The following is a 23,334-nucleotide window of genomic DNA, read 5'->3' as shown; positions in this document are numbered from 1 at the left end:
CTGCGATGAGGAAAAGTCAAATCAATAGATAACAGAATAGATTTGATTTAGTGGATTTAGTTTTAGGAACGGTTTGTCCTAATTGGGTTCTTCTAGACATGACCTTTGATAAGACAGGCTACTATAGGTAGATCTGCATACAAGTCCCTGTTACAGTGAGCTTCAGATTTTCATTTGCTTATGACAACTGGCAGCCTCCTCCAGTGAATCATGCTCTACAGGCTACTTTAACATGCATGCTTACCCTAGGGAAGCCTTTGACGGCGCAGCTGATGGCGGTGCTGTAACCGGCCACCACAGATCTGTCAACCAGGGGCTGAGTAAACTTGGGCACACAGGACACGTCCCTCTCCTTGTAGGGGTTTTGTTTGTGCACCAGGCCTATGAAGAAACGTGGGAGGGCAGGCAAACTTAGTTGACCCCCAGAAATGTGACACTTCACACATGGCATCTCCTATCCTAACGTAAAACTAAATGTGTGCACGTCACACTGCACTGTACACACATGCATGCAGACTCCGTCACACCTGTCTTGACAATGACGGCCGTGTTCTTGCTTTGGCGCGGCTCCTCGCTCAGGCCGCAGAGGTTTTCACTGTAGATGCGGAACATGTACTCGTTGCCCATGATCAGATCCGAAGCTGTGCAGTTTGTCCGCCTGTTGTGCTCATAAATGGTGAACCATTCCTGGAGAGAGGAAACAGTAAATTTTTCTGCTTTAAAACCAAAGACCAGAAATGAAGAATAAGCCAAGTGTCTGCATCAAACTTTGGCTGGAGGTAATCTCAGCATTGTTGTTGAGCTGCAGGCCCGAACCGGACATTTTGCCAGGTAATGATCTCGGTTTGAAACGCTGCCTGTTCTTCCTCTCTCACCTTAGTCTTCATGTCTGCCTTCTGGATGGTGTATCCAGTAATCTCACAGTTGCCATCGTCTTTGGGGGGCTCCCACTCCAGCGCTGCATTGAAGCCCCAGACTTCTGACACCTTCACGTTCAAAGGAGGTCCAGGCCTTTCTGAATGGATTAAATGTCAGATGTTCAGCACCTTTCAGCTCTTAGACCGAGATACATTTCAGATAGTCCAATGTGTGCTTCCCTTACAATGCATTATTGCTTAAATTAATAGTTCGCAATTGCAGAGACAACCTTACCAACAATCCTGATTTCAATGGTGGCTCTGTCCTCCATGTTCTCGATCTGTAGCACCAGCTCATATTTTCCAGAGTGCTCTCTCTCTGCTGAGCGGATGAAGAGGATGCTGTCTATGTTTGAGTTACGGACATTGACCATCTTGGGGTCAATGGGTTGACCATCCTTGTACCAAGTTGCGACAGGGCGTGGCTTGCCCTGTAAGACATAAAATGATCCATTGTTCAGGATGAAAGGGATTTCCTCCATTTATTCCTTGGGAAGGTGTGGCATTTATTCCTCCAAAATGACTGATAGCACAAAATAAAATAAAAAAAAAACTCTTTTCTCCCATGAGATCTTTTGATTTGGTCTGCAAAGCAATTCATAAAGAAGAGCAAATCGGAAATATATATATATATAAAAAAAAAATCTTTAGACGACAGTTGTTGTTTTTCTGTTTTGTTGCTGCTGTGACAAAGTAAGATTGTTGTGTCTGCGTGGTTTGACCTTCATGGTAGACATTACCAAGTACCTTTCAGAGCTGAACCTCAAGCTCCAGCAAGCTTCTCAGCTCTCTGCTTTCGAATGTGAAATATAAATAAATCTATAATCTATGCCTGTATCATGCGCTGAAGTTTGGGACAGCCTACTGCTATGAGCATCTCTTTTCAAAACTAACTCTTTCAGTTCTGCTCAAGAGTGACGGACCCGAATGTGGAAAACCAGCTGTGAGTAGCATCTTCATCACTACCATCTGACATCCCCCCACCAAAAAGAAGCAGCTCCAGCCATCCCGTTGTGATATATGTGTTCAATAATTTAGTATGGCCCTCAAGGGATGTTATAAAAATTGAAATGGCCCTTGATATGAAAAAGGTTTCCCACTCCTGTGGTAGAACATAACTTCTAACTTCTAGCTGACAAAACACAGTACTTGACTGGCTAGATGCTGAGTAGAAACATAACCATTGTGTATGTTACAGGATACTGATGATAAACATGAAAAGGAGAATCTGCCCTTTTCTTCAAGCTGTCAGGGTGTTTGTCACTAAAGTAGGGTGGGTCATTGAAAGGTCGCCCCTACAAATGAATAATAATGCTTGAAAAGAAGTATTGAAAAGTAAAATCAAAGCAAAACCAGAAATATAATCTTTTCTTTTTTTTTTTTATCCACAAAGAACTTCATGAAACTTTTTCACATTTGCGGTACTACTCCCCAACACCTGTAAACAGACTTAGATGTGTAAATATAATAGTGTTACCCCTTAAAGGTGTCTATATTTGTTATAGCGGTTCAGAACAGCCCCAAATCCCCAAAAAACCCTCTCACAACTTTAATCATAATGGTGCACTCTAATATTCTTGCAAGAAATGGATATTTTGCTGCTGTCTGACCAGCAGCTTCCTTCTGATACTTATTATTTTCTATTGTATATTTTAAGACACATTAATACAGCCTTTCAAAACCTTAGTGGAAGTTTGTTCCTTACCTGGAAGGGGATGGTGAGGTTGATCTTTTCTCCTACTTTCCTGATGTACTTTGTTCTCAGATCACGAGGGAGGCGGATCTTAGGATATTCTAAAGCAGGAAAAGACATCTTATTAAAATACAATGTCGTACACTTCAACCGTATTTTACATCTGTAAATAACAGCACTAAAAATATCAACTCAAAATGCTAAAATGCTATAACTGAATATGACGTGCATGTAATCCATAAAGTATGTTTACATGTACTCCTGACTCACGTTTGTCCACAGCTACGTAAATCTGACTCACCCATGATCTCACGGATGGTGACGGGCTGTGACAGTGTAGCAGGAGGACTGCGTCCAGCGATGTTTACTGCCACCACCCTAAAGTTGATCTTCTCTCCCACAGGGAGGCCACGCACCACATATCCTTGCCTCTCACAAAGGTCTGTGTTTGCCACCACCCATTGAGTGTCTGAAATAAAACAGAATTACATGCTGTAAGTCACCACATACTTACCTTAGACATTAATTCTCTTATTGTGAGACCAGTGCCGCTTCGGCTGTTAAATACATGCCCTTAAGTTATAATTCGATTTCAAAATGTTGTTCAATTGTCTGTGAACATTCAAACTATTATAGAAAATGTCTGGTCTTATCACCTCCTTCCTTGCAGTATTCAATGACATAACCGTCAAGACCCCCAGCTCCAATCTTCTCTGGGGCGAGCCACTTCAGGCTGCATGTGCTGTCTGTCACATCATGCACTGTCAGACGTGTTGGCTCACTAGTTGGGGCTGAAGGTGACAGAGAGAGAGATTCAAAAGAAGCACTGGGCTGAGTGAAGCTGAGTGAGGCACAAATGGGGAGTAGCTGGTAGAAAGATGGTATGAAGATGGCGGCGATATGTACCAATAGGCATGAAGGGCTTGGAGTTGAGACTTGGCTGAGACATGCCGATGCTGTTGACAGCAAAGACCCTCATCTCGTACAGAACACCTTCAATCATCCTCTTAGCCTCATATGTGGTCGAATTGTATACATCAAAGTTGAGCTTTGTCCATCTGGAGGAGCCTTTCTTCTTCCTCTCCATGAGATAACCTGACAAAACAGAGAGAGCATAAACATGGGTATTTAAGACGCAACACACAGAAAGCCCATGAAATGAAAAGGTTAAAACAAAAGCCATCCTTTACCTTTGAGTGGTGCACCGCCATCAAATTTAGGAGGCTCCCAAATGATGGTGGCGCAGTCCTCTCCCACCGATGTGCACTTGACGTGCTCGGGGGGGTCAGGCACGTCTAAAACAAGATAGTTAGTTTTAAAACACATCAGAAAAGTTTAACATACAGCATAGAAAACTGGCAAAACACATCACCTCACATCTGTTACATCCATATTAACTACACACCTGCTGAGGACACTAAGATTGTCCTTCACTCACCCACAATCTTCACAAACAGCATGGCCTTGTCCTCTCCAGCAGGGTTGGTGACAGTGATGGTGTAGTTGCCCTCATCTTCTCTCTCTGCCCCCTCTATGACGAAGCAGCTCAGGTCTTTCCTTGACTCCACCCTTATACGCCCCTCAGTGTTTGTAATTGGCTAAAAAAAACACGAAATTGCAGCGCCCATGAAGGGTGAGTTTGCAGTAGTAATTCAGATTGCTACTGTAATAACTGAAGATGCAATACAGTGTTTTATCTTGAGGGAGAATGAATATATTACAGTAGTACGTTTTCCTTAGCCAAGGCTCTGCAAACATTCTCTGATGTGGAGAGGTGAAAATTACAAAGGGGCATCTCCACCATGAACAAGTCAGAAGAGTTAGCACTCTGGGTCACCAGAGAGGTTTTAAGAAAAATCACAGGGGCATTTTGGCCCATCAGATGGGCATTTATGGACCATTTGAGTTGACCAGAGGGAGACTTTGGCAGCCCTTGGGCTTAGCAGTGGTTACTGAGCAGCTAAAGTACCATACTGATGTGACACTGGAGCAAAATAAGAAGAATAGAGCTGTCCCACTAGGGCACAGACAGATCCTATTTCCAAAAAAAGGGTGCTTTCTGACCAAAAAAATGTCAGGGACAGCCTTTCCTTGCACCCCTGTGCCCTTAACTGCCCATGGGGTACAAATGTTCCCAACTGTTGGGTCAAATCTCAGCAGAGCAGCAGTTTTTTATGGTGAGGTAGCATTAAACTGAAGCCCAGTGAAAAGAGGGAGAGGATACAGTGAGCACAGAACACAAAAAAACAGGCTAGCTCAGTAGCCTGCTGACCTTCAAAGATCATGTTACCCTTTTTAACACGATTTCCTCATTTCATATTTTAAAGTTGGCTGTTGTGTTAGCTGAGTTACATGTTCTGGAAAATTTGTCTTTGAGAAATATCCACCATGTGAATGTTCATGAGAAGCTATGCAATCCAGAATTAACATATTTGGTGAGCATCCTATGATCTCGATCTCACTTGATCTCCTCTTGACCAAACAGCGACGGGTGCCGGCTCTCCTGTGATCTCCACATCCAGACGGAGCTTGTTGCCCGCCACCACAATGATGGTGTTTTGGGACACCATGTTTCCAGTGGTGTCCAGGTGGATCTTTGGAGGATCTGGTTCATGTGTAGTACACAAAGAGAGAGAGAGAGAGAGAGAGAGAGTGGAAGTGGGTTTGGGATACGACCAATAAACAAAAGAGTGTTTTATTATTTCTAAATAGAGGTAATTCAAAGCTACCTACCTTGTCTAGGCACATAGTCGATCTTAATTTCTGTTTTGAGAGAAAAAAAGAGTTGACATTATTATGCAGGCTGATGATGATTAATGCATCCACGACAGCGCCTTTGTGATCATTCTGTCTCTCTCACCCAAGAAGTTGAGTTTGGCAGAAAGTGACAGAGCATATCCATCAGGAACAAACGTGTAGTCTCCAGCATCCTCTGGCTTCACGTCATCAATGAGCAGCCGATGAAACCTGAAACAAACAACAGAGAGGATGTGATGAGAGGAAAGCCTCTGCCTTGTGAATTTACATCCCACAGTTCTATTTTTGAATCGGTTCACATATCGCTGTACCTTCCGATGTGGGTCATTTTGATGCGTTCGCTTGGCAGGACCTCCACTCCATCTTTGTACCACTTTCCCGTGACCTTGTCATCAGACACCTCACACTTAAACAAAGCCTGGTCTGTTGCCTTGACTGTCAGATCAGCAATGTCCTGCAACACCTCCAGTTGCTTTTCTGAATAAGGCATTGGAAAACATAGGCGAGCAGTTCAGGCAAGGAGAGTGAGAGTGTGTTAAGGTACGGGGGGGGGGCAAGGTTCATGATGGCAACATCTTGACACCCGCTGCCACGAGCTGTTAGCTTGTTTGTAAAGAGAGGCGTTAAGCCCTTAGGCCAGCACTTAAATTCAACTGCATCCTCTGCACTGAACAGCCTACATTTAAATGACAGAAAAACCAGACTAAATATAGTCAGCCTATATAAAATAATCTGTAAACAGATACAACATCTTTAATTAGTATTGTCTTTTTAACAAACTAAACAAAAATAACAAATCAAGAATTATTATCAAGTTCCACTGTTTTCTAAGCTCCACAATAACTCAAAAATTACATAAAATGGAATTAGAGTGTAATTTTTTTCAGTGGTACCTTCCACCTCCAGCTCTCCTTTGGTATGCCCCCCGTTTGTCCAAGCATGGTACATTCCAATGTCATCCAGCGTAGCCTCCTGGATGATGAGCGTGTGCTTCCTTCCGTCCTTCTTGAAGCGATACTTTGTGGAATCCTTTTCCTTGTGAAGCTCTATATCCTCGAAGAACCTGGAAAAGAATAAAATATGAGCACATCTCTTTGAAACACATCACCGCTGAATGTTTAATATAAATAATAACAGTGAATATGAATAATAACAGTGAGCCTGACAGTGAGTCTGATGAAAATTTACAGGACATGCTGTAATATCTCCACCATTCAGTAAAAAAAATATTGCTTTGAAAAATATGAATGGACTTTGCATTCATCAATGGATAAAAAAAAAAAGCCTGTGCTTGGTGCACTGTGTAAAGGACACTGTGTTTTTACCTTGAAATTTACATCAGCCCTGCAGTTTTCATCTCCCATTTGCAATGTATTGATTACTGCCAATACATGTTAACTGGTATGAATTCATTATTTCTCTCAGCCTTTATATGCACTTGCAAAGGGGAGTGAAAAGAGAGTGAAAGAAGGACAGATCGAAATTCACCAAGGTGAGGCTGGTGAGTGGATAAAGGCTGTTGGAATAACCTGCCATCTCGAAGCTGTCATCAAACTGTGACCTCCATAAATGTGTGAAGTGAAGTAATTTTATGAAACATTCTTATATGATAAAGATAACAGACATTCTCTGTTCAAAAATTAGTTGAATTGTGCAAATTTCTGATTTGCTTCTGCAGCCATTAAAACTGCAATAGGCAACTATTGAACATACACAATGCGAAACCTTCTGCTTCGAGTGCCAGGGCATTGAACATAATGAGCCTGGAAGCTCTTTGTGGAGCACGGAAGTGCTTGTTCTCATGTTTTGTACAATAAGTCACTGTAGGCAAGTTCCAGAATTATCTGCAGGATTTTCTGCCACTGAATTTTGCTTTCACTTTCACTTTCTCCAGCACTGGCACAGTGCTAAATCCTATGCAAGACTACTGTTTAATTTCACCATATGAAGGAATGGTGCATCTGCATCTGTAGGACAGCCAATAGGAACACCCTCTCCCTGAAATGACCTGTCATTGGCCAAAGTCTCCAGTCATACGCTAGATTTTTGAAAGCCTGAAATCAGAGCAAGGAGGACCACTTTGATAACAACATGTTGAAAGGTTATTGTGGAATTTTTGCCCAATAACACCTAAAAAAAATGCCTACAGGAGCTTTAAAAGTCATGGTCAAAAGTTGCTTGGTTGAGCCCATGTTGCTAAATTGCTGATATACTGACCACATGACATGGGCGCCCTCCTCCGACACCTCGATCTCAAACTCCACTCTCTCTCCAACAACCACGTGGTAGTCATCCATCAGCTTGGTGATCGTCACAGGGGGCTCTGGGCAGAGCGGAGAGGGTGGTGTAATGCCATAAGGTTTACAAATTCACATTAATTATGTCAGATTTTTATTGCTGGTAAACTGTCAAAAACCAAAAAAAGATGCTGCACCTTTGACAAACACCTCTGTGAAACACTTGTCCTCCCCGACCACACACTCGTACGCCGCATCATCAGACAGGTTCGTCTTATTGATGGTTAGCGTTCTGACGTTTCCATTTGCCTCCATGACATACCTAAACGCGTGAGAGACAGATTGGCTGAAGGATTCATTTATCAAGCGGTTCATTCATTTAGCACAAACATCTTAAAACATTTAATTTAGGTTTCATTTAAAGTTTAATTTGAGCTGATGTTGCCAATCTTTTTAAAAGACAGTTTGTGTATTTCAGTTTTCAGAGTCACGGGTTTTTCTCACATTCATACTTCAAAATGAGAGGGCTTTTTTCTGAGGGGGAAGGAATCTGCATTGGTTTACATGAGGCATAAGATGTCTTGGCAGTGGGGTGTGCTTAACCCTCTGAGAGGCTCTTTATGACTGGCTAAAAATAAAACATGTTGATGGCAGCATCGTTTCAGAGTATGACTTTGTGGCACAGATAATTTTAGCTTGATATTTATAAAGCGCTGCCTATCAAGTCCTTAGTCCATCTAAGCTTGATGATTAATTTGGTACAGCCAAACACTGTCTAATTAAGTGAAAGTTTTACACAGAACTACAATAGAAACGGTGCATGTGAACAAATGATAACTGGTGTATGTGTTTGTGCTTTAAAGCGTGTACTTGGCTGAGGGTTTGATCTCCTGGCCGTTCTTCAACCATTTGACTTGGACGTTGGGATCCACCACCTCACACTTCAGGACAATCTTCTTGCCCTTGTCCACCGAGTAGCAAGACTCAAGCTTGTTCAGGAAAGCTGGGGTTGCAGGCAGAAAGGGAGACATTAAGAACTAACAACTCATCAGCTTCCCTTGCTTATGTCCTGTGTCCAGTTTCCTCTTGCCTACTTCTCTCCTTCCTTCTGCACCTGCCCTGAGGTAAATTCTCGCCTCCTAATTCATTCCCTCCCATATGCTCCTCAACTTCTTCCCCTTCCTTCAGCTCACATATGATCTGACGTACCTTCGCTGGGCTTGATCTCGACCTTCATCTTTTTCAGACGCTTCAGCATGCCCCTCAGGTCAGTGATGCCATACTGAAAGGCGATTTTCTCATACTCGCTCGGATGGGCACTCTTAAGCAATTCCCACACATCTATGTCTGGTTCCTCCTTTTCAGGCTTCTTCTTCCTGACAGTCAAGGAAAATGGGAGAAGAATACGTATGGATTTGGATTTTATATGTGATTTAAAGAAAGCAATCATACTGTGTGGTTAATCATTTCATACACCAGATAACACAGCTTCTCACTTCTTAGTGGCTTTCAGCAGAGCGCTGAAATCCAGGTCTCCCTCATCTTCTCCAGCATCCCTGTGCATATGAAAACAGACATATAGCATGAAACATACATGTAACCACGACCTACCATGGCACAACATTATATATGCTGTACTGACATATACCACCTGCACTGACAGACACATTCACACGCACTCACACACACTGAAATAGTCTACATATGCATTTCCTCATGTGTATTTGCACACAGGCTGAGACAGGCTGAAATGCAAACCCCAGCCCACTTACGCTCTCTTGAAGGCAGACAAAATATCTGCCTGCTCCTCCTGCTGTGCAGCTGTAACAAGAGAAGTTGCAGAGAACGCACATGAGGGCTGGATCAGATAAAAACATCAGCATGCAGGGAATCTGTTGCAGCCTCAGCAGGCCAGAATCCGTTTTCACTCACACTCAACAGAGATCTCAAAGGTGGAGCTGTCACACTTGTCTTTCGCCGTCACCTCACACCTGTAGCCCCCAGCGTCTCCAGGGACCACTTTGATGATCTTCATTTCATAAGTGTAGATCTAGAGGAGAAAATATGAATAACTTCTTAGTTATTTCTGAAGGAAGAGGATCCGATCACAGAGTACATAAATTGGATGTCTGTATCAGACTCACACCTTAGTATTTCTGTCATAGGTCTCTTTGAACTGCATATGTTTCCCAGCCTTGCTGCCGAGGTCAAGCCACTTGCCCTTCAGCCATTTCATCGTGGGCTTTCTTGTCAGGGTGGTGGAGTCCACCCTGGCTATGAAAGTGACATCCGTTCCTGCCATCCACAAACAACAATTAACTCTTATGACATTACATAATCAGGCTACACATTATGGATCGCTACAGTTCACTCTTCATCTTGGCAACTATTCATCCACCCATTTGAGCTTCCAACCTGTCACAGCGACTACATTTTCTGGTGGCTTTTCCACAAAGAGCCCAGTGAGCTCAGTTGACCCAGGCTCTGAAAATGAGGAGAAAGAAATGAGTGCACTGAAAAAACATACAAGAGGCCTTAAATGACGTTGGCTACGTCCATAGTGCGCAACAATCCAAAGTGCAATGGAAACAGTGAAATGCTCGGAAAATTCTGACTCACGCTTGCACACACAGACTTTGTAAAGACAGTTTATATGAAACATAACAAACATTAAATAATAAACCAACCGCATTTTGCTAAAAGACAAAAGAGGAAGTATGACAAAAACAATTTCTGCAAACATATACAACATATAAAAAAACATATAAAAAAAAAACATAAAAACCTCTAGCTGTACTGTAAGTTATCATTCCCAAATGTTCAATCAAATAACAAGTTAGCATTTTGTTAAAGTTATATCAGAACTAGATCAGTTGTATTATTGCAGAGTTTGCTAATTTATTGTTTTTCATGCACAAATGTAATAGCTTGACTTTCAACATGTGTAAAGTCTTACAATACATATATACACACGTATATATACGTATATATACGTGTGTGTGTGTATATATATATATATATATACACATATATATACATATACATATATATACACGTATGCATATATATGTGTGTGTGTGTGTGTGTGTGTGTGTATATATATATATATATAGTCACAAGTTAGACCAGATCTTCTCCAGTCATAACAGATAAAAGTCTGAGTCACCTGCTTTTTTAAATGTTCTCATGAAATAAATGTTCCAAAATTGTAACTTTATATACATGAACTCTACTTCTTTGAGTTCTTTCCATGTTGTCCTGTGTGTACAGGGGCAAAATAACCACAGCAAAGTCATCAAAGTAATCTGACCAGCATAACTCACAACACATACACACATAGGACAAGAGTGCAGTGTGGATACTCCATGTATTTAGGCAAGCAAAAATTGCAGTGATACATAATCACTTCACCGAAGTATCGTTAACAAATTAGAAGTTCCAGAATGCGTTAATGGACTCCGTACTAAGTATAAACCTTGCAGCAAGTGCACCTGTTGACCTCCATACATCAGTGCTGTCTGACCATATCAAAGATCAAGGTGCAACAGTAAACAATGCATACTTGGCATTAACATCTACATGAAGTCACAGTTCAACTTTGATTCCAAAAAATCTGGGACACTATGTAAAACATAAATACAACAGACTGTGATAATTTGCTAATCCTGTTTGACATACTCACAAGCAAGGATGGAGCTCAGGAACACTTGATGAAGACGTTGTCGGTAAACACAGTTTGTTTGCAGATGATTGAATTCTGTTTTTATTTATGTTTTACACAGCTTCTCAACTTTTTTGGAATCAGGGTTGTAAAACAAAAAAAACATGCCTCAGTTTATACCTGGCCCTAATAAATCCAATCTTTCAACTAATCAACCATACACAGCCACAATCTCAGAAATGTGACATCTTCATATAAAATATAACAACATATAAGATGCATACATCTGCATGTCATGACATCATATTTGCATGCGGTAGATAATCACAGTCCTGCGCTATGCCTTCGGCTCGCCCTGACCCTCCTCTGCAGGGTTCGCCTCGGCTGAGAAAAACAAAATATCACCGCTCAACGTATGGAAGTATAACACTCTGCTGTTATACTGTACCATAAGTCAGTGTAAACTCATGAGGTAAAACAAGGCGGCAGCAATTACAGAATGATTATTCTGTAGAATTATGACATTAACACACCACACAGTGAAATGCAATCAAAACAGAATTTTACTCGTGGAGGTAAGATCATGACTGTTATCAATCAAAACAGACTGTAATCAAATGTGCTGATTAATGCACGTTTTATCTACAGACTTGGGATACATTGGAATTGCCTTGATTACTTCGTTTGGACTGATATTGCAAGGCTACTTGTCACAAAGGAGGCAATTACTTTACCCCCTGCAGAGCATGTGTACCCCTGGCGGCCCATGTAAACCACTGAATTGTGACTTTAAAAATACTTTGTTGATTATTTTCTCTTTAAAGTGTTAATCTGTTAAGAACATAATAATTTGTATCCATGTTTGTTGCATTTTTCTTCTAAAGATGCCTAAAGACTAATACAACTTTGGGCAAACTGTACAGCCCTGCTCTTATGTTCTTTTAACATTCAGAAAGCTTCCATAGCAGGGTTTTTTTTTTTTTTTTAAAGAAATTGGCAAGAAGTTCCCTCTAACATTCATTAGCAATACTGGTGCAAGTGCCCCAAAACAGTTGGCCAAGTGATGATAATCCCCCCACACACATTATACCCCCATGGGTATGGTTTTAAAGAGGCTTGGCATGATAAGCACTTCCCACACAGAAATTCCACTCAAATAGACACACTGACGGCAAACTCAGTGTGGTGCAATTCCCCCTCTGGATTCAGGACTGGGCATCAAACAAATGGCAGACATGAAAAATCAAACCAAAATCAATGGTTTGAATCAAAAAAAATGTCCTCCTACACAGCGCACAGACAGTATGAGAGTCTTTGTAGCTCCTGCACAGCAACCTAGATTCACACACTCTGTGTAGATGCTTGGAGACAACATTTAGATCTTCATCAGGTCAAAAATGTTTCTCATTTTGTACATTCACAGGTGTCACATACATAAGTTTCTGAGGCTGGCAGTGTTCACTGATTAACGCATTAAGCATGAAAAAGCATGTTTTACTTCATTTTTGTACTCATTCTCTGCTCCCAGCGTCTTCTGCCTCAAACCTCTGCCCTCTCCAGCAGTGTTAATACGAAAATCATGATTTCATTAAACTAGCATGGCTGATTGGTCTTTGTATAAACCTGTTCTAAACTAGCTCTGACCAAAAGAAAGTTCCTCAGGTTTCCCTCTGAAATTTACTCTACTCCTGTCTTTGGATTAAGCCTCCCCTGTTAGAAATTTTACCAAATCACTGAAATCACTTCGCCTTGCAATGTGATCATTTTCACAAACACAACTTGTATGTGGAGAGAACACGGTGGATGCTCGAGAGATATGGTGCTCCTAGTTTTCCCCTAGTCACGCTCTGCCACTCAGCTCGCCTTTTCTTTCAGCTGTAATGTGTCACAGTTCACACTGAGCTCTGTCTGGAACATCTGCCCCACATTCAGTGATGAGCATTCAATGAAAGGCAAGAAGGATGACGAGACATGCAGTCATAAATGCTAGGAAGAGACAAACAGACGGGAAGAAGCTGTGGTAGCATCGCAGGACCCGTTCCCCAAGGAATTTATGGAGATAACATCCAGGGCAGCAACTAAACTTAACATTTAATGACCTCACCCTGGGTGCTTCGCCCTTCTGTTCACTCAGCAGGCCATATTTCAGGGCAAAGTTTCAGCTCTGCAGCCAACCTCCCCAAGATAGCAACCTGGCTTTGAATCACACCTCTCCAAGACCCAAAGCCCATCATCTTGCCACAGTTGCGAAATAGCCTAAAAAGGAAGCAACCATGATGGCCATCCTCCAGGTCAACCAGACTATGTGGTAAAGTCACCATAGAGACCTAACAGAGCTGAAGGAAAGCCACAGACTTCACATCAACATGTGATATTATCCACTGCGCAGACGATTACGATTACCACTGTTGCCTCTGGTCTCCTCACCTGGGTGCCCAAGTGGGAAAAAGAAAAGATTGTTAATGTCAGTGTCCCCCCTCAGGCGTAGCAGGTACAGGAAATTTCATATACAGTTGAAGGACACCACAAGGAATCAGCAGTCTTCAGCTCCCTGAAGTCTCCCCACTTCTACAACCCTCCTCCGTCCAATCTACCCCTAATCAGTCCAGATAGAGCAGACGTGTCGCTCTGGGAGATGTGCCCATGAACGACCATGGCAGACAGGGACACATTTGTCACAGCTCTTGAATTTCACTTGTAAAACCTGAGTTGTGGTGCAACCCCAACATTTCTTAGACAGTTGACTTATGAATCACACTGCATGGCTGTGAACCACAACCATGGTTTAGTTAGCAGACCATCTACAGGCCTTTGGGCCTCAGAAAAAGGATGAGACATGACCCGGTAAACACCACTGCTGTTTGGAGACACTGCGTTTGATGTGCTGTCTGTGATATCTTGGATGACTTCACTGCTTGAGCTCTCCTTGCAGTTTCCGGGTACAACATAACGTTGAGTTGAGGAGTTACTATAAAAGTGTCATCACATCAGATGACACTTGATATTTTAGCAGCCGCAGCTGCCATTGTCCTACAATGACTGAAGCACATGAACCACAGCTGTGTTCCTACTCTCATTGTTTAAATTGCCAGAGGGACAAAGGCAAAAGAGAGCTGGTATCATAGGTCACAGATGGGATGGGCAGCTCTCCTCACATGGAGAAACAAATTCTGATTTGCTGAAAGAACATGACAAGCGTAATTTGTCAGTGAGGTGTCTGGCAGTATCAGCGGATACCAGCCGTGGAGAGCACAACAGGTGAATGAGACAAGGATAGCATCACGCACTAAACTGCAAATGAGACCACCTCAGTCAGCTTTGTATTAACAAAGCCAAGTATCTGGTGACATATAGGCATGAGGATTAACCTGAGGCAACCCTGTGTACAACATTTATGCAGCACGCTGAAGCAAGGTTGCGTAATTTCTAGGAGATTTCCAAATGAAGTTGCTGGAGGACTTGTAAGAACCTGTGAACTCTGAGGAGGATTTCTAGCTGGGATTTTCATGGGATCTGTAAGATATGAGTGCTGAAGCAAGCAGAGCCACCCGGCATACTTATATTACATCTTGGATCTTGCTAGCAGCTCTGTGACATGCCACAGCTGAGAAAGATTTTTACAATGCGATTGGTCTTGCAACCTGATGAACTGACACTGTGATGTTTCTTTAATAAGAGTGAGTCAACAACTTGGAGAGAATGTAAAGACTCTCTGGCGAGCAAAACAAGAACTGTGTTTTCACAAAGGTGTCAAAGGTCAACATTCTACTATGGAAACCGGCCAATTAAAAAAAAAAAATGTTAAAAGCTATTTGAGCCGTAACAATTGTTGTAATTTCAGTCCAAACTCAAGTAGTCAAAATAATTTCAAAAAGTAAAATAGACCCCGATCCACTTAACACATATGTGACATTTTGACTAGCACATAACACCAACACTCAAAAGTAAAATTATCCACAGACACATCAGTATAAACGTTGCTCTTTTCTTACCATCCCCATCAGCGTCTGAATCTGCTGCAGACAAGGAAGCAGACTTAACTGAAAAAAGCAGCTAGGAAGCAAATGCTTGTTGTTGCACAAGAGATGACGAACAATACAGTTGCAGCAGAGACCAGTGAACCGAAAAACAGAAGCACCATGCACCATCTCTTGCCATAAAGTTCCACCAAAATACAATTCGCCGTGCATTCACAGGGGGAAATGTTTTCCTTTGACATGTTTAGTGTAACTGCATGCAAAAATAAATAAATGTAAATAAACAGACCACATAAAAATACATACTTCTAGTAGAAACACACAGAATCTAGACCACAAAATACAGTACATGTTTGTATACTGTACTTGGAAATACAACAGTCAATTACAAAACTGACCATCACCACACTTAACATAGTACATATACTGCAGAGTATATGTACTGTATATATCAGTCCAATGATGAAAAACAACATAAAGCATTCAACATGATATGTATAATCCTGTTATCCATGTCACAGCAGCATTAGCAGTCATAGACTTAACAACCAGCACGTTTATTATTTTTTTCATCCGCATAAAAGACATTCATTTTGCATATCAATTCATGTATTTTTGTGGTGTAAAAAATAAATACAGAAACACTGTGCAGGTCACATGAGAATAACCTCAAAAAGAGCTTCGAAAAAAAAAAAAATCCATGAGAGTCATGCAGAGACTAATTTCCACACTGTGTGGCACATGTATCACTCATATGTGAATACATTAGATGGATTAAATAGACGGACATTCAGCGTACAGGATTCTGTCTTACCTCCGTCTGCTGGGAGTGCATCTAAGGAAAATGAACGAAAATGAACTTGAGTCGCAAAATCTGCTTTCATTATGCTCTACATTTAGTCAGAATTGAGGAAGCTGAGGAGAAGGTTAATAGAAAGTGTGTATGATTCCCTGACTCTGAGAGGTGCCTACCATCTTCTTCTGGCTGCGGTTTAGCTGTGCAAATAAAAATCCTGGTTAAGTCATTGGAAACAGAAAGATGATAACACCTGGACAACATGAAATTTGGAAACATCTACGGATAAACTCAACCAAAACTCGAGAACAGTTGCAGATATTTGCTCACACCTCGCATGCATGCAGTGAAAGGTGACTCAAAGGTCACTGTGACACACAGGATTCACAGATGTGGAAAATGCATCCAGTTGCAGTCAGTCGGTCATGTATTAAAATCCACTCAGGTGGCTTGTCTCGTCTGCTTCTCACATAGGGATCATTTCTATACAATGCAAAAGTCCAACATGCTAAACAACTCAAAATCAACTGAAGGAAACAAGAACAGTGACTCCCATCAGACTGGTCATTAACACAAGACAGTCAAACAGGAAAAAAAAACATGGATTCACATGATGCTCCATGACATCACTGATTTCTGACACTACACACAATACACTGAGGACATTATATCCGCAACCACACACACAAATGTAGCTTCAGCTAACACGTGATGCATGCTGTAGGCTAGCTGCGAAATGCAAACACGCTGAATCAAAGTGGCATAATAATTGCATTATCCCCCTTCAGCGGCTTCATGTTGTTTCATATGATGTGACTGACTTATAGCCCTATCTTCTTGACTCAGTAATTGCTCAACTTATTATCTATAGCACCACCACTTGTTCTGCATTATTCAGATAATTACCCTGACTGATTAGTTCAAATGCATTTTTCAACACTCAGTTCAACCCAAACCCACTCCATGAACACATATTAACACAGTGTGAATGCACTGAATCACTCAAAGTCACAAGAAAGAGAGAAACGAAAAGGAAAATCATTGTCCCTCACCCTCTTCAGTTGGCTCCTCTGGGGCTAAAATTAGTGGATTTTTGTAAGACACAGCAAATGAAAAGTAATACCATGGTAGCCCCACTGGGAAGCATTTATTTGACACGCTACAACAGCTGAGCAAATAGATTTTATCGGTGTGCAGAACATAAAATCCAGACCAGTGTCACATGTCCACTGCTCATGAAAACCACGGCATTTTTTTCTCTTTGTGCCGTCTGTCATTCAGTGTTGGGAGTAACTGTAATTCCACCACCTTTGGCAGTAACTAGAAATGTAACTAATTACTTTTTCAATTACTGAAATTTAAATGAGCTTGTTGCTTTTGTGAAGTGAAAATAGTGGATAGTTGCAGGGGACTGCAGACAAATGCAGTCTAAAGTGAAAGTGAAAAAACTCAAATATAATGATTTATTAACTGCTGGAGCAGAGTTTGTGGGTCGTCTTCTAGCAAATCCTACTGTCTAACCAAGCCAATACAAGTGTAGTGTAACTTACATGTAAGAACACTAGTCACTGCTGCCCCCCGCTGCTCGGGAGTATTAATAACTCCCATCGTTACACTGATAATGCATAGAATGAGAGGTAACGTTTAACAGTTGTCTTGTCCCACACTGTGCCACAGCAGCAATGAAACAGTAAAGTTACTGTATGTGTGCATTAACAGGAGAATTGAGGCGGATGTTTAAAAGTAACACAAAAGTTACTGTCCTTAGCCAGCACTAACTTTTATGTGCAGTGAGGGGAGAAATAAAAGGGATAAGCAGCACAAGCCCTCAGTCCTTTAGTCTAAGTCTAATATGTCTGTGTTGTTGCATAATTTGAAGGCAGTTGCGTAAACAGCTTCAGTAATCTGATGATGCACAGTTTAAGAGATTATGAGTGAAAACCCCCTGGAGGTAAAAATGCAGAACCTATAGGGTACACAGCATGTTGGCACACATGAAGAAAATAAAGATGGCATCCTGATGGAAAATAAGGTCCATAAATGAAGAAGTGGTGCATGCTGGTTATGCATCCAAGTCCGAGCCTGCCTTTATTTGACACAGGCGGCTGATATGATATGTGAGCAAAAGTGAAAATGTGAGAGCTATAATCATATGGCTGTGTGATAATGTAAGACACACAAAAGGTCAGTAGGAAAATGCTGTGGAGCGGCTGACTTACCCTGCCCCTCTGGCTTATCTGAGGAGCAGAAAGAGAAGGAGAAGACGATCAGAAACGTGCATCACATCCTGTATTTATTATACATATTAACAACATGCTGTCGAAGAATTCTGCCTCTATTCATCTTAAATTTGTGGTTTACTTTATATGAAGTGTTGAAGCATCGTGAATCAACTGAATGTTTGTCTGAAACTGATGGATCTGAAGGGTTATTTCAGGAATGAGAATATCAGACTTCATGGTGAAGCGTGCAATCTTGGACCATAAATCTAAGATACTACCAGCCAGGTAAGAGGATACGTTCCATGAAATGGTCACCCTTGAAATCTCTATAAAGCTGCCTAACCCCTGGGACAAATCTTTGAAACTGATACTGATCTCTCTACTGATTGGCAAGACACATTCCGCTGGTCCAATTGGAGCGCCAGAGGATGACAGTCAGTTAGCTCTGAGTGGGGACCGCTGTGGGTCTAATTGTTGCGGTCTAAATCTGGTAAAAATAAATTCTAAACTGAAATAGAGGCAGATAATATACCCTCAGTCCTCGAGTGACTGACTGAAGGTCACAGCAGCTGGTAAAGGCCAGGGACGGTGTCTTATGACCTTCCTGAAGTCATGCCACGTTCTCTTAAGTTGAAGACAGTTTCCTTGAATAGTCATAACACCTTCACTGTGCTTGCTTTACTGTTCACGTTGGGTTTGTCAGGAGGTTCTTGCTAAAGTAGGTGAAACAGTGTATGCAGTCTGGGCTAACCTACATCCTCATACAAACAGGCGGCCTCTTATTAGTATTGTATTTAATACCACATCTGCATTTGTGTGCAACTACCTTCATCCCATATGGTTTCTCATATAACAGTTGTGTGTCTGAGCTCTAAGTAACGGAACCCCGAAAGAGGCAAAGCGTGTTACTCTGCCAGTACGACAAGAGAACATTTGAAAAAGTGGTACACATACGAAGACTTGGGTGTAAATACTTCATACACCCTGCGAGAGCACCTACATTGAGTGTAAATCTGCATCAGCATCTGCTAAGTCAATCCACTTGGGGTGAGAATTCTGATCATCTTCAACAAGTTTGTGATAAAGCAGGGTAATGAACTTCCGAGCAGCTGTTCCTCCCACTTTAAATGTTCCCCTCAGAGACTCTCCGTGGTTTCATATATTGGCAAAGCTGTCAGAGTTGTGGTAGATAATTATTACAAGCTACGCTCGTTGGGTGTCATTTTTTCCTTCGACATTTCATCATTTTCCTTGTTTTCGTTACTAACACTGTCTGTAAACAAACCTTCTGTACTACATATTGTATATCCAGAGGTGCAATGGAATTAAGTACTTTTAGGCAATCATGAGTTGGAGTCCTTCACAAAATAGCTAAAAAAAATAGCTCAACGTCAACCAACTGCAACACTAAAATCCTACTTTTATGCTAATGCACAATGACAATGTCATGATATAATATATAATAGTATAACAGTCACAAAGGACATTCTTCTTACTTTTAATACTTTATTACATTATGATTGATCATACTTCTATATTATCACTTGTATTTTTACTGTGTGGTATTAGTACTTTCATTGTAGTAAATAATCTGAATACTCCCTCCATCACTGTGTATATCTTTGTTTTCAGTAACCTTTAGTTCATTTCTGGAGCCGTAACGAGTAATGAATATGCTTTGGTGTTTGTAGTGTCTCTGTCTCAATGGTTTACTGTGGTCAGTTCAGGTACTGCAGGCCGTCGCCCCGCTGTTTGTTTACCTCTCCGTGTTCACCACTGACGACTTGATTTACAGCGTGTGTAATGACCCAGACATAAAGAAAGATACCGGGTGGCCTGACTTTGTCAAGCGTCTGAGGATCTCTGGGCGTCTCAGATTTTTATGAAGTTATCTCAGTAACATAATTGAATGCAGGCTGGTTTGCCTATAAATGTCTAGAAATGTAATTTATCTACTTCTGCCAAGTTCCAGGTGTAGTTTCAGTCAATGCGGAGTTCAAGCCACACAGGTTTGAGCTACAAGTGGAAAATTTGTACTTTATGTATTTCTTAATAAAACCATCAGTATTTAAAAAGTAAATGAAATCTGTCAGGCTCTGATCATAGCTTTTCTTTCTAAACGCTGGATCTCAGGCACTGCCTTTACAAGAGAAAACATGTCCCAGGGGGAGATGAATCATTTTATCATTTCATGTCTTGGTGTTTGTATCCTAAAGAAGACAAACATGGTTGGAGAGACTTCACAGAGCAGTTCTGACTCAACTGGCCCTCATCGTGTTTCATCGGGTCACAATGATGAAAGGTATTCCGACCGTGAATCAACCACTGACGAGAGAACTGTCATGTGCTTGATTGACTGAGCTGGGCGCTGCATCACATTCAGGAGGGCGCCTGCTGATCATGAGGGAACTTTCTGGACCAAACTGAGGGATTACATAATCATTTATCTCAGCTGGGACGGCAAAGGCGTTACAGCAAAACCTGATAGGCTCGGGTGTGTGAAACTCAGTGGACTTATGAGGAAGTGGAAAGGTCAGGGGTTATTGCGGAGTATTTTTAGCTGTTAGCTGAGGGCGGGATCCAGCTGCTCAGTGAGGCAGCACAGAGTGTTTCATCTTGGGCATAAATACAGAAATAATTCATATTGTATTACACTGTGAGTTAAGGGTGAAAATGCTGTCCCTTCTGTTTAATCATGTTTTTCTTCAATTATCAGTGTGTCTTGCAAGAACAGTTATATGTAAAACAGTGGCAGGTTATCTGACCAGCGTGATTATGGCTTGCAGTTGAGTTTGGCTTGGAATGATGGGGTGGTGGGCGGGTGCAGACATGCGGTAAGCAAAGTGGAATTGTATCCATATTACAAGGATAAAATCTGTGGCTGTATATGGTGCAAAAAAGTAGCACCTGGTTATGTTTCTGGGATAAAAATAAAAAGGGACTAGTTTAGATCTGTTAAAAGATTAGCCAAGGGATAGATGTAGAGAGAGAGAGAGAGAGAAAAAGAATGAAATACTGCAAAGGAGAGTTAGATGCAATGTGCTAACAAGCCCAGCAAAGCTCATTACATTCACAATGACTGCACGGCTGGTGTAGATATTAGATGAAGGGGTGCGAAAGGCTCAACACTCTTCCCACAATTTTGGCCTGCAAAACTCAGCTCCTCTAACTGACTCATCCGCTATGACAGTCTCTTATCTTAGGTTTCTGTCAGTTCAGTGATTTAGTGGAGGACGGATGGTTCCGCAAAGGTTAAGGACGACCGAAAACTATTTATGAGAAAGCAGCATTCGCCCGAGGATGCCAAATGCCAGTTTTATAGGGGAAAATCACAGCAGCGAGCTAAAAAAGAACAACAAAAACTTTGAATTTCTAAAAATAATCAGGCTTTGCTTTTGTTTGCTATTAATATTGCATTTCTATGAAGATGAGTTTCAGGGTCAGGGTTGATGTAATTGCTTATTACTGATTACGGTATAATTAGCTTTTGCTAAAAAGAAAAAAAACAGGGTCAAAAGCTTAGATTTGGTAATTCAAGGGAAAATTAAGGATGAAATGTCTGATTTTTTAGCTTCTGTACATGAAGCAGGTCCATTACAGGCAGCCTGAAACATTACCTCCAGACAGCACAGTACACATATAGCTGCAGCAGTGTTTAACTATGACCCTGCTGTAGTTACTTTACCACAACTGTTAAGAAGTTTTCCTGTTCAGTCAACAAGATTGCACTCTCTGGACTGATCGTGACCCCGATGATGTCATAGCAGCTGGCCAAGCGCTTATTTCTGGCCTTTCAAATATCCTTTATGGGCCGATAACAGCACAGGGGCAAGCAGGCAAAATGTTTGTCGTTATGAGAGGCTGAATCTGTTGAGCAACTTAAATGTCATTAGGGGTGCTTATATTTTAAAGGGTGTCGTCTGTTTTGGTTCATTGTTACTTTGACTTTATATTATGCCGAGCAGTGGATTTTTTTTAATCTAATGTAACATTATGAAAGCTACTGTGAGTCACATGGAGTTACACTTGTGAATCTGAAGCCCCTGAAGCTCATTACTGTCCCCAAATCTGTTTAGCAACTGTAATTTAAATGCCATCACGGGTGAATCTTTAGCAGTAGTAAACAGCCTTTTCAGTACTCTAAATTAACACTTTGGGATATTTTTAGATGAATCTTAATATATTTGGTCTGTTATGGTTCATTATCATTCTAATGTCAACATTTTGACTTAATGTAATGTTGAGCAGTTTATTTCTAATCTAATTCAGCATTGTGGCATTTCGTTCTATCTGTTTGGGCTTTTGTCACGCTGTGTACAAATATTACTTCTGCTCCCAAAACGGGGAGGAATTGAGTGAAGCCGTGTGAAATTTTAACACTCTGCTTCACGCTTGTGAATTTCAGTTGCAGTGACTGATGAGGTCATCTGATGTTTTCCTCAGTTGGGCTGCAAAACACCTTTGCAGTAAACAGCCACTGGGACTGGACCTTAAACTTATCTCCTTAATCTCAACCAGATTCTGTCATCTGTATGCTGTGCCATAGCAGCAGGCACTATGCTCATCCCCATATGCACTTAATCTCCTCTTCAAAACCAAATATATGTTTTTCATCAGATCACCACCTTTACTCTTTTTTTTTTTTTTTAATCACACACTATACATAAATACATAATGTAATCAATTGATTTTAGACACCAAACTACAACATTTCTTGGAAAAAAAATCTGAAAATGACATATATTAGACAAGCCTTAGACGTATATATCTTTTGCAGGGAAATATGCCTCATTAAAGGCTCCAACCAAACCAGGTAACCCAAATTCAATCATCAACATTGCCACTGAAACTCAAGTCTCCACACTAATTACAATGAATTATGCTTTCACAAAAAGTATCTGCATACCTGCAGGGACTGGCTCAGGCATGGTTATTCCTGTCTTCTCTTTGCTGCTGGAAGACTGAGGGCTTGTGGTGCTTATTCCTTTTATTTCTCCCCTCTCTGTTATTCAAAGCTCTCCTGGCACTCAAGTCACCCACACCCTCCAGTGAGCGAGGAGCGCCGGAGAGAGTG

General features: G+C 41.4%; 1 protein-coding gene across 8 annotated transcripts in view; it reads right to left on the bottom strand.

The window, feature by feature from the left end:
- Positions 1-23,307, bottom strand: part of LOC143339000 (myosin-binding protein C, fast-type-like) — a 23,858-nt gene extending 551 nt beyond the window's left edge. Inside the window, exons 1-29 of one of the 8 annotated variants that reach the window (XM_076759955.1) lie at positions 23,167-23,288; positions 18,258-18,275; positions 16,215-16,238; positions 16,057-16,077; positions 15,258-15,281; positions 10,020-10,088; positions 9,751-9,899; positions 9,537-9,654; positions 9,377-9,425; positions 9,101-9,160; positions 8,814-8,980; positions 8,475-8,607; positions 7,802-7,926; positions 7,585-7,690; positions 6,261-6,430; positions 5,679-5,844; positions 5,471-5,577; positions 5,344-5,373; positions 5,073-5,215; positions 4,049-4,208; positions 3,801-3,905; positions 3,517-3,705; positions 3,267-3,401; positions 2,912-3,079; positions 2,623-2,711; positions 1,153-1,348; positions 876-1,015; positions 528-687; positions 245-381 (exon numbers count right to left, since the gene is read on the bottom strand). In XM_076759955.1, coding sequence (XP_076616070.1) covers positions 245-381; positions 528-687; positions 876-1,015; positions 1,153-1,348; positions 2,623-2,711; positions 2,912-3,079; positions 3,267-3,401; positions 3,517-3,705; positions 3,801-3,905; positions 4,049-4,208; positions 5,073-5,215; positions 5,344-5,373; positions 5,471-5,577; positions 5,679-5,844; positions 6,261-6,430; positions 7,585-7,690; positions 7,802-7,926; positions 8,475-8,607; positions 8,814-8,980; positions 9,101-9,160; positions 9,377-9,425; positions 9,537-9,654; positions 9,751-9,899; positions 10,020-10,088; positions 15,258-15,281; positions 16,057-16,077; positions 16,215-16,238; positions 18,258-18,275; positions 23,167-23,188 — 3,180 coding nt within the window. In that variant the 5' untranslated portion in view covers positions 23,189-23,288. Of the gene's footprint in view, positions 1-244; positions 382-527; positions 688-875; positions 1,016-1,152; positions 1,349-2,622; positions 2,712-2,911; positions 3,080-3,266; positions 3,402-3,516; positions 3,706-3,800; positions 3,906-4,048; positions 4,209-5,072; positions 5,216-5,343; positions 5,374-5,470; positions 5,578-5,678; positions 5,845-6,260; positions 6,431-7,584; positions 7,691-7,801; positions 7,927-8,474; positions 8,608-8,813; positions 8,981-9,100; positions 9,161-9,376; positions 9,426-9,536; positions 9,655-9,750; positions 9,900-10,019; positions 10,401-15,257; positions 15,282-16,056; positions 16,078-16,214; positions 16,239-18,257; positions 18,276-23,166 lie in introns of those variants that run through there. The other 7 variants (XM_076759956.1, XM_076759957.1, XM_076759960.1 and 4 more) reach the window with 7 other exon arrangements.
- Between the last annotated feature and the right edge of the window lie 27 nt (positions 23,308-23,334).

This window comes from Chaetodon auriga, chromosome 20, assembly GCF_051107435.1.
Source record: "Chaetodon auriga isolate fChaAug3 chromosome 20, fChaAug3.hap1, whole genome shotgun sequence".
Taxonomy (NCBI): Eukaryota; Metazoa; Chordata; class Actinopteri; order Chaetodontiformes; family Chaetodontidae; genus Chaetodon; species Chaetodon auriga.
This window is presented reverse-complemented; position numbering and strand designations above follow the sequence as displayed.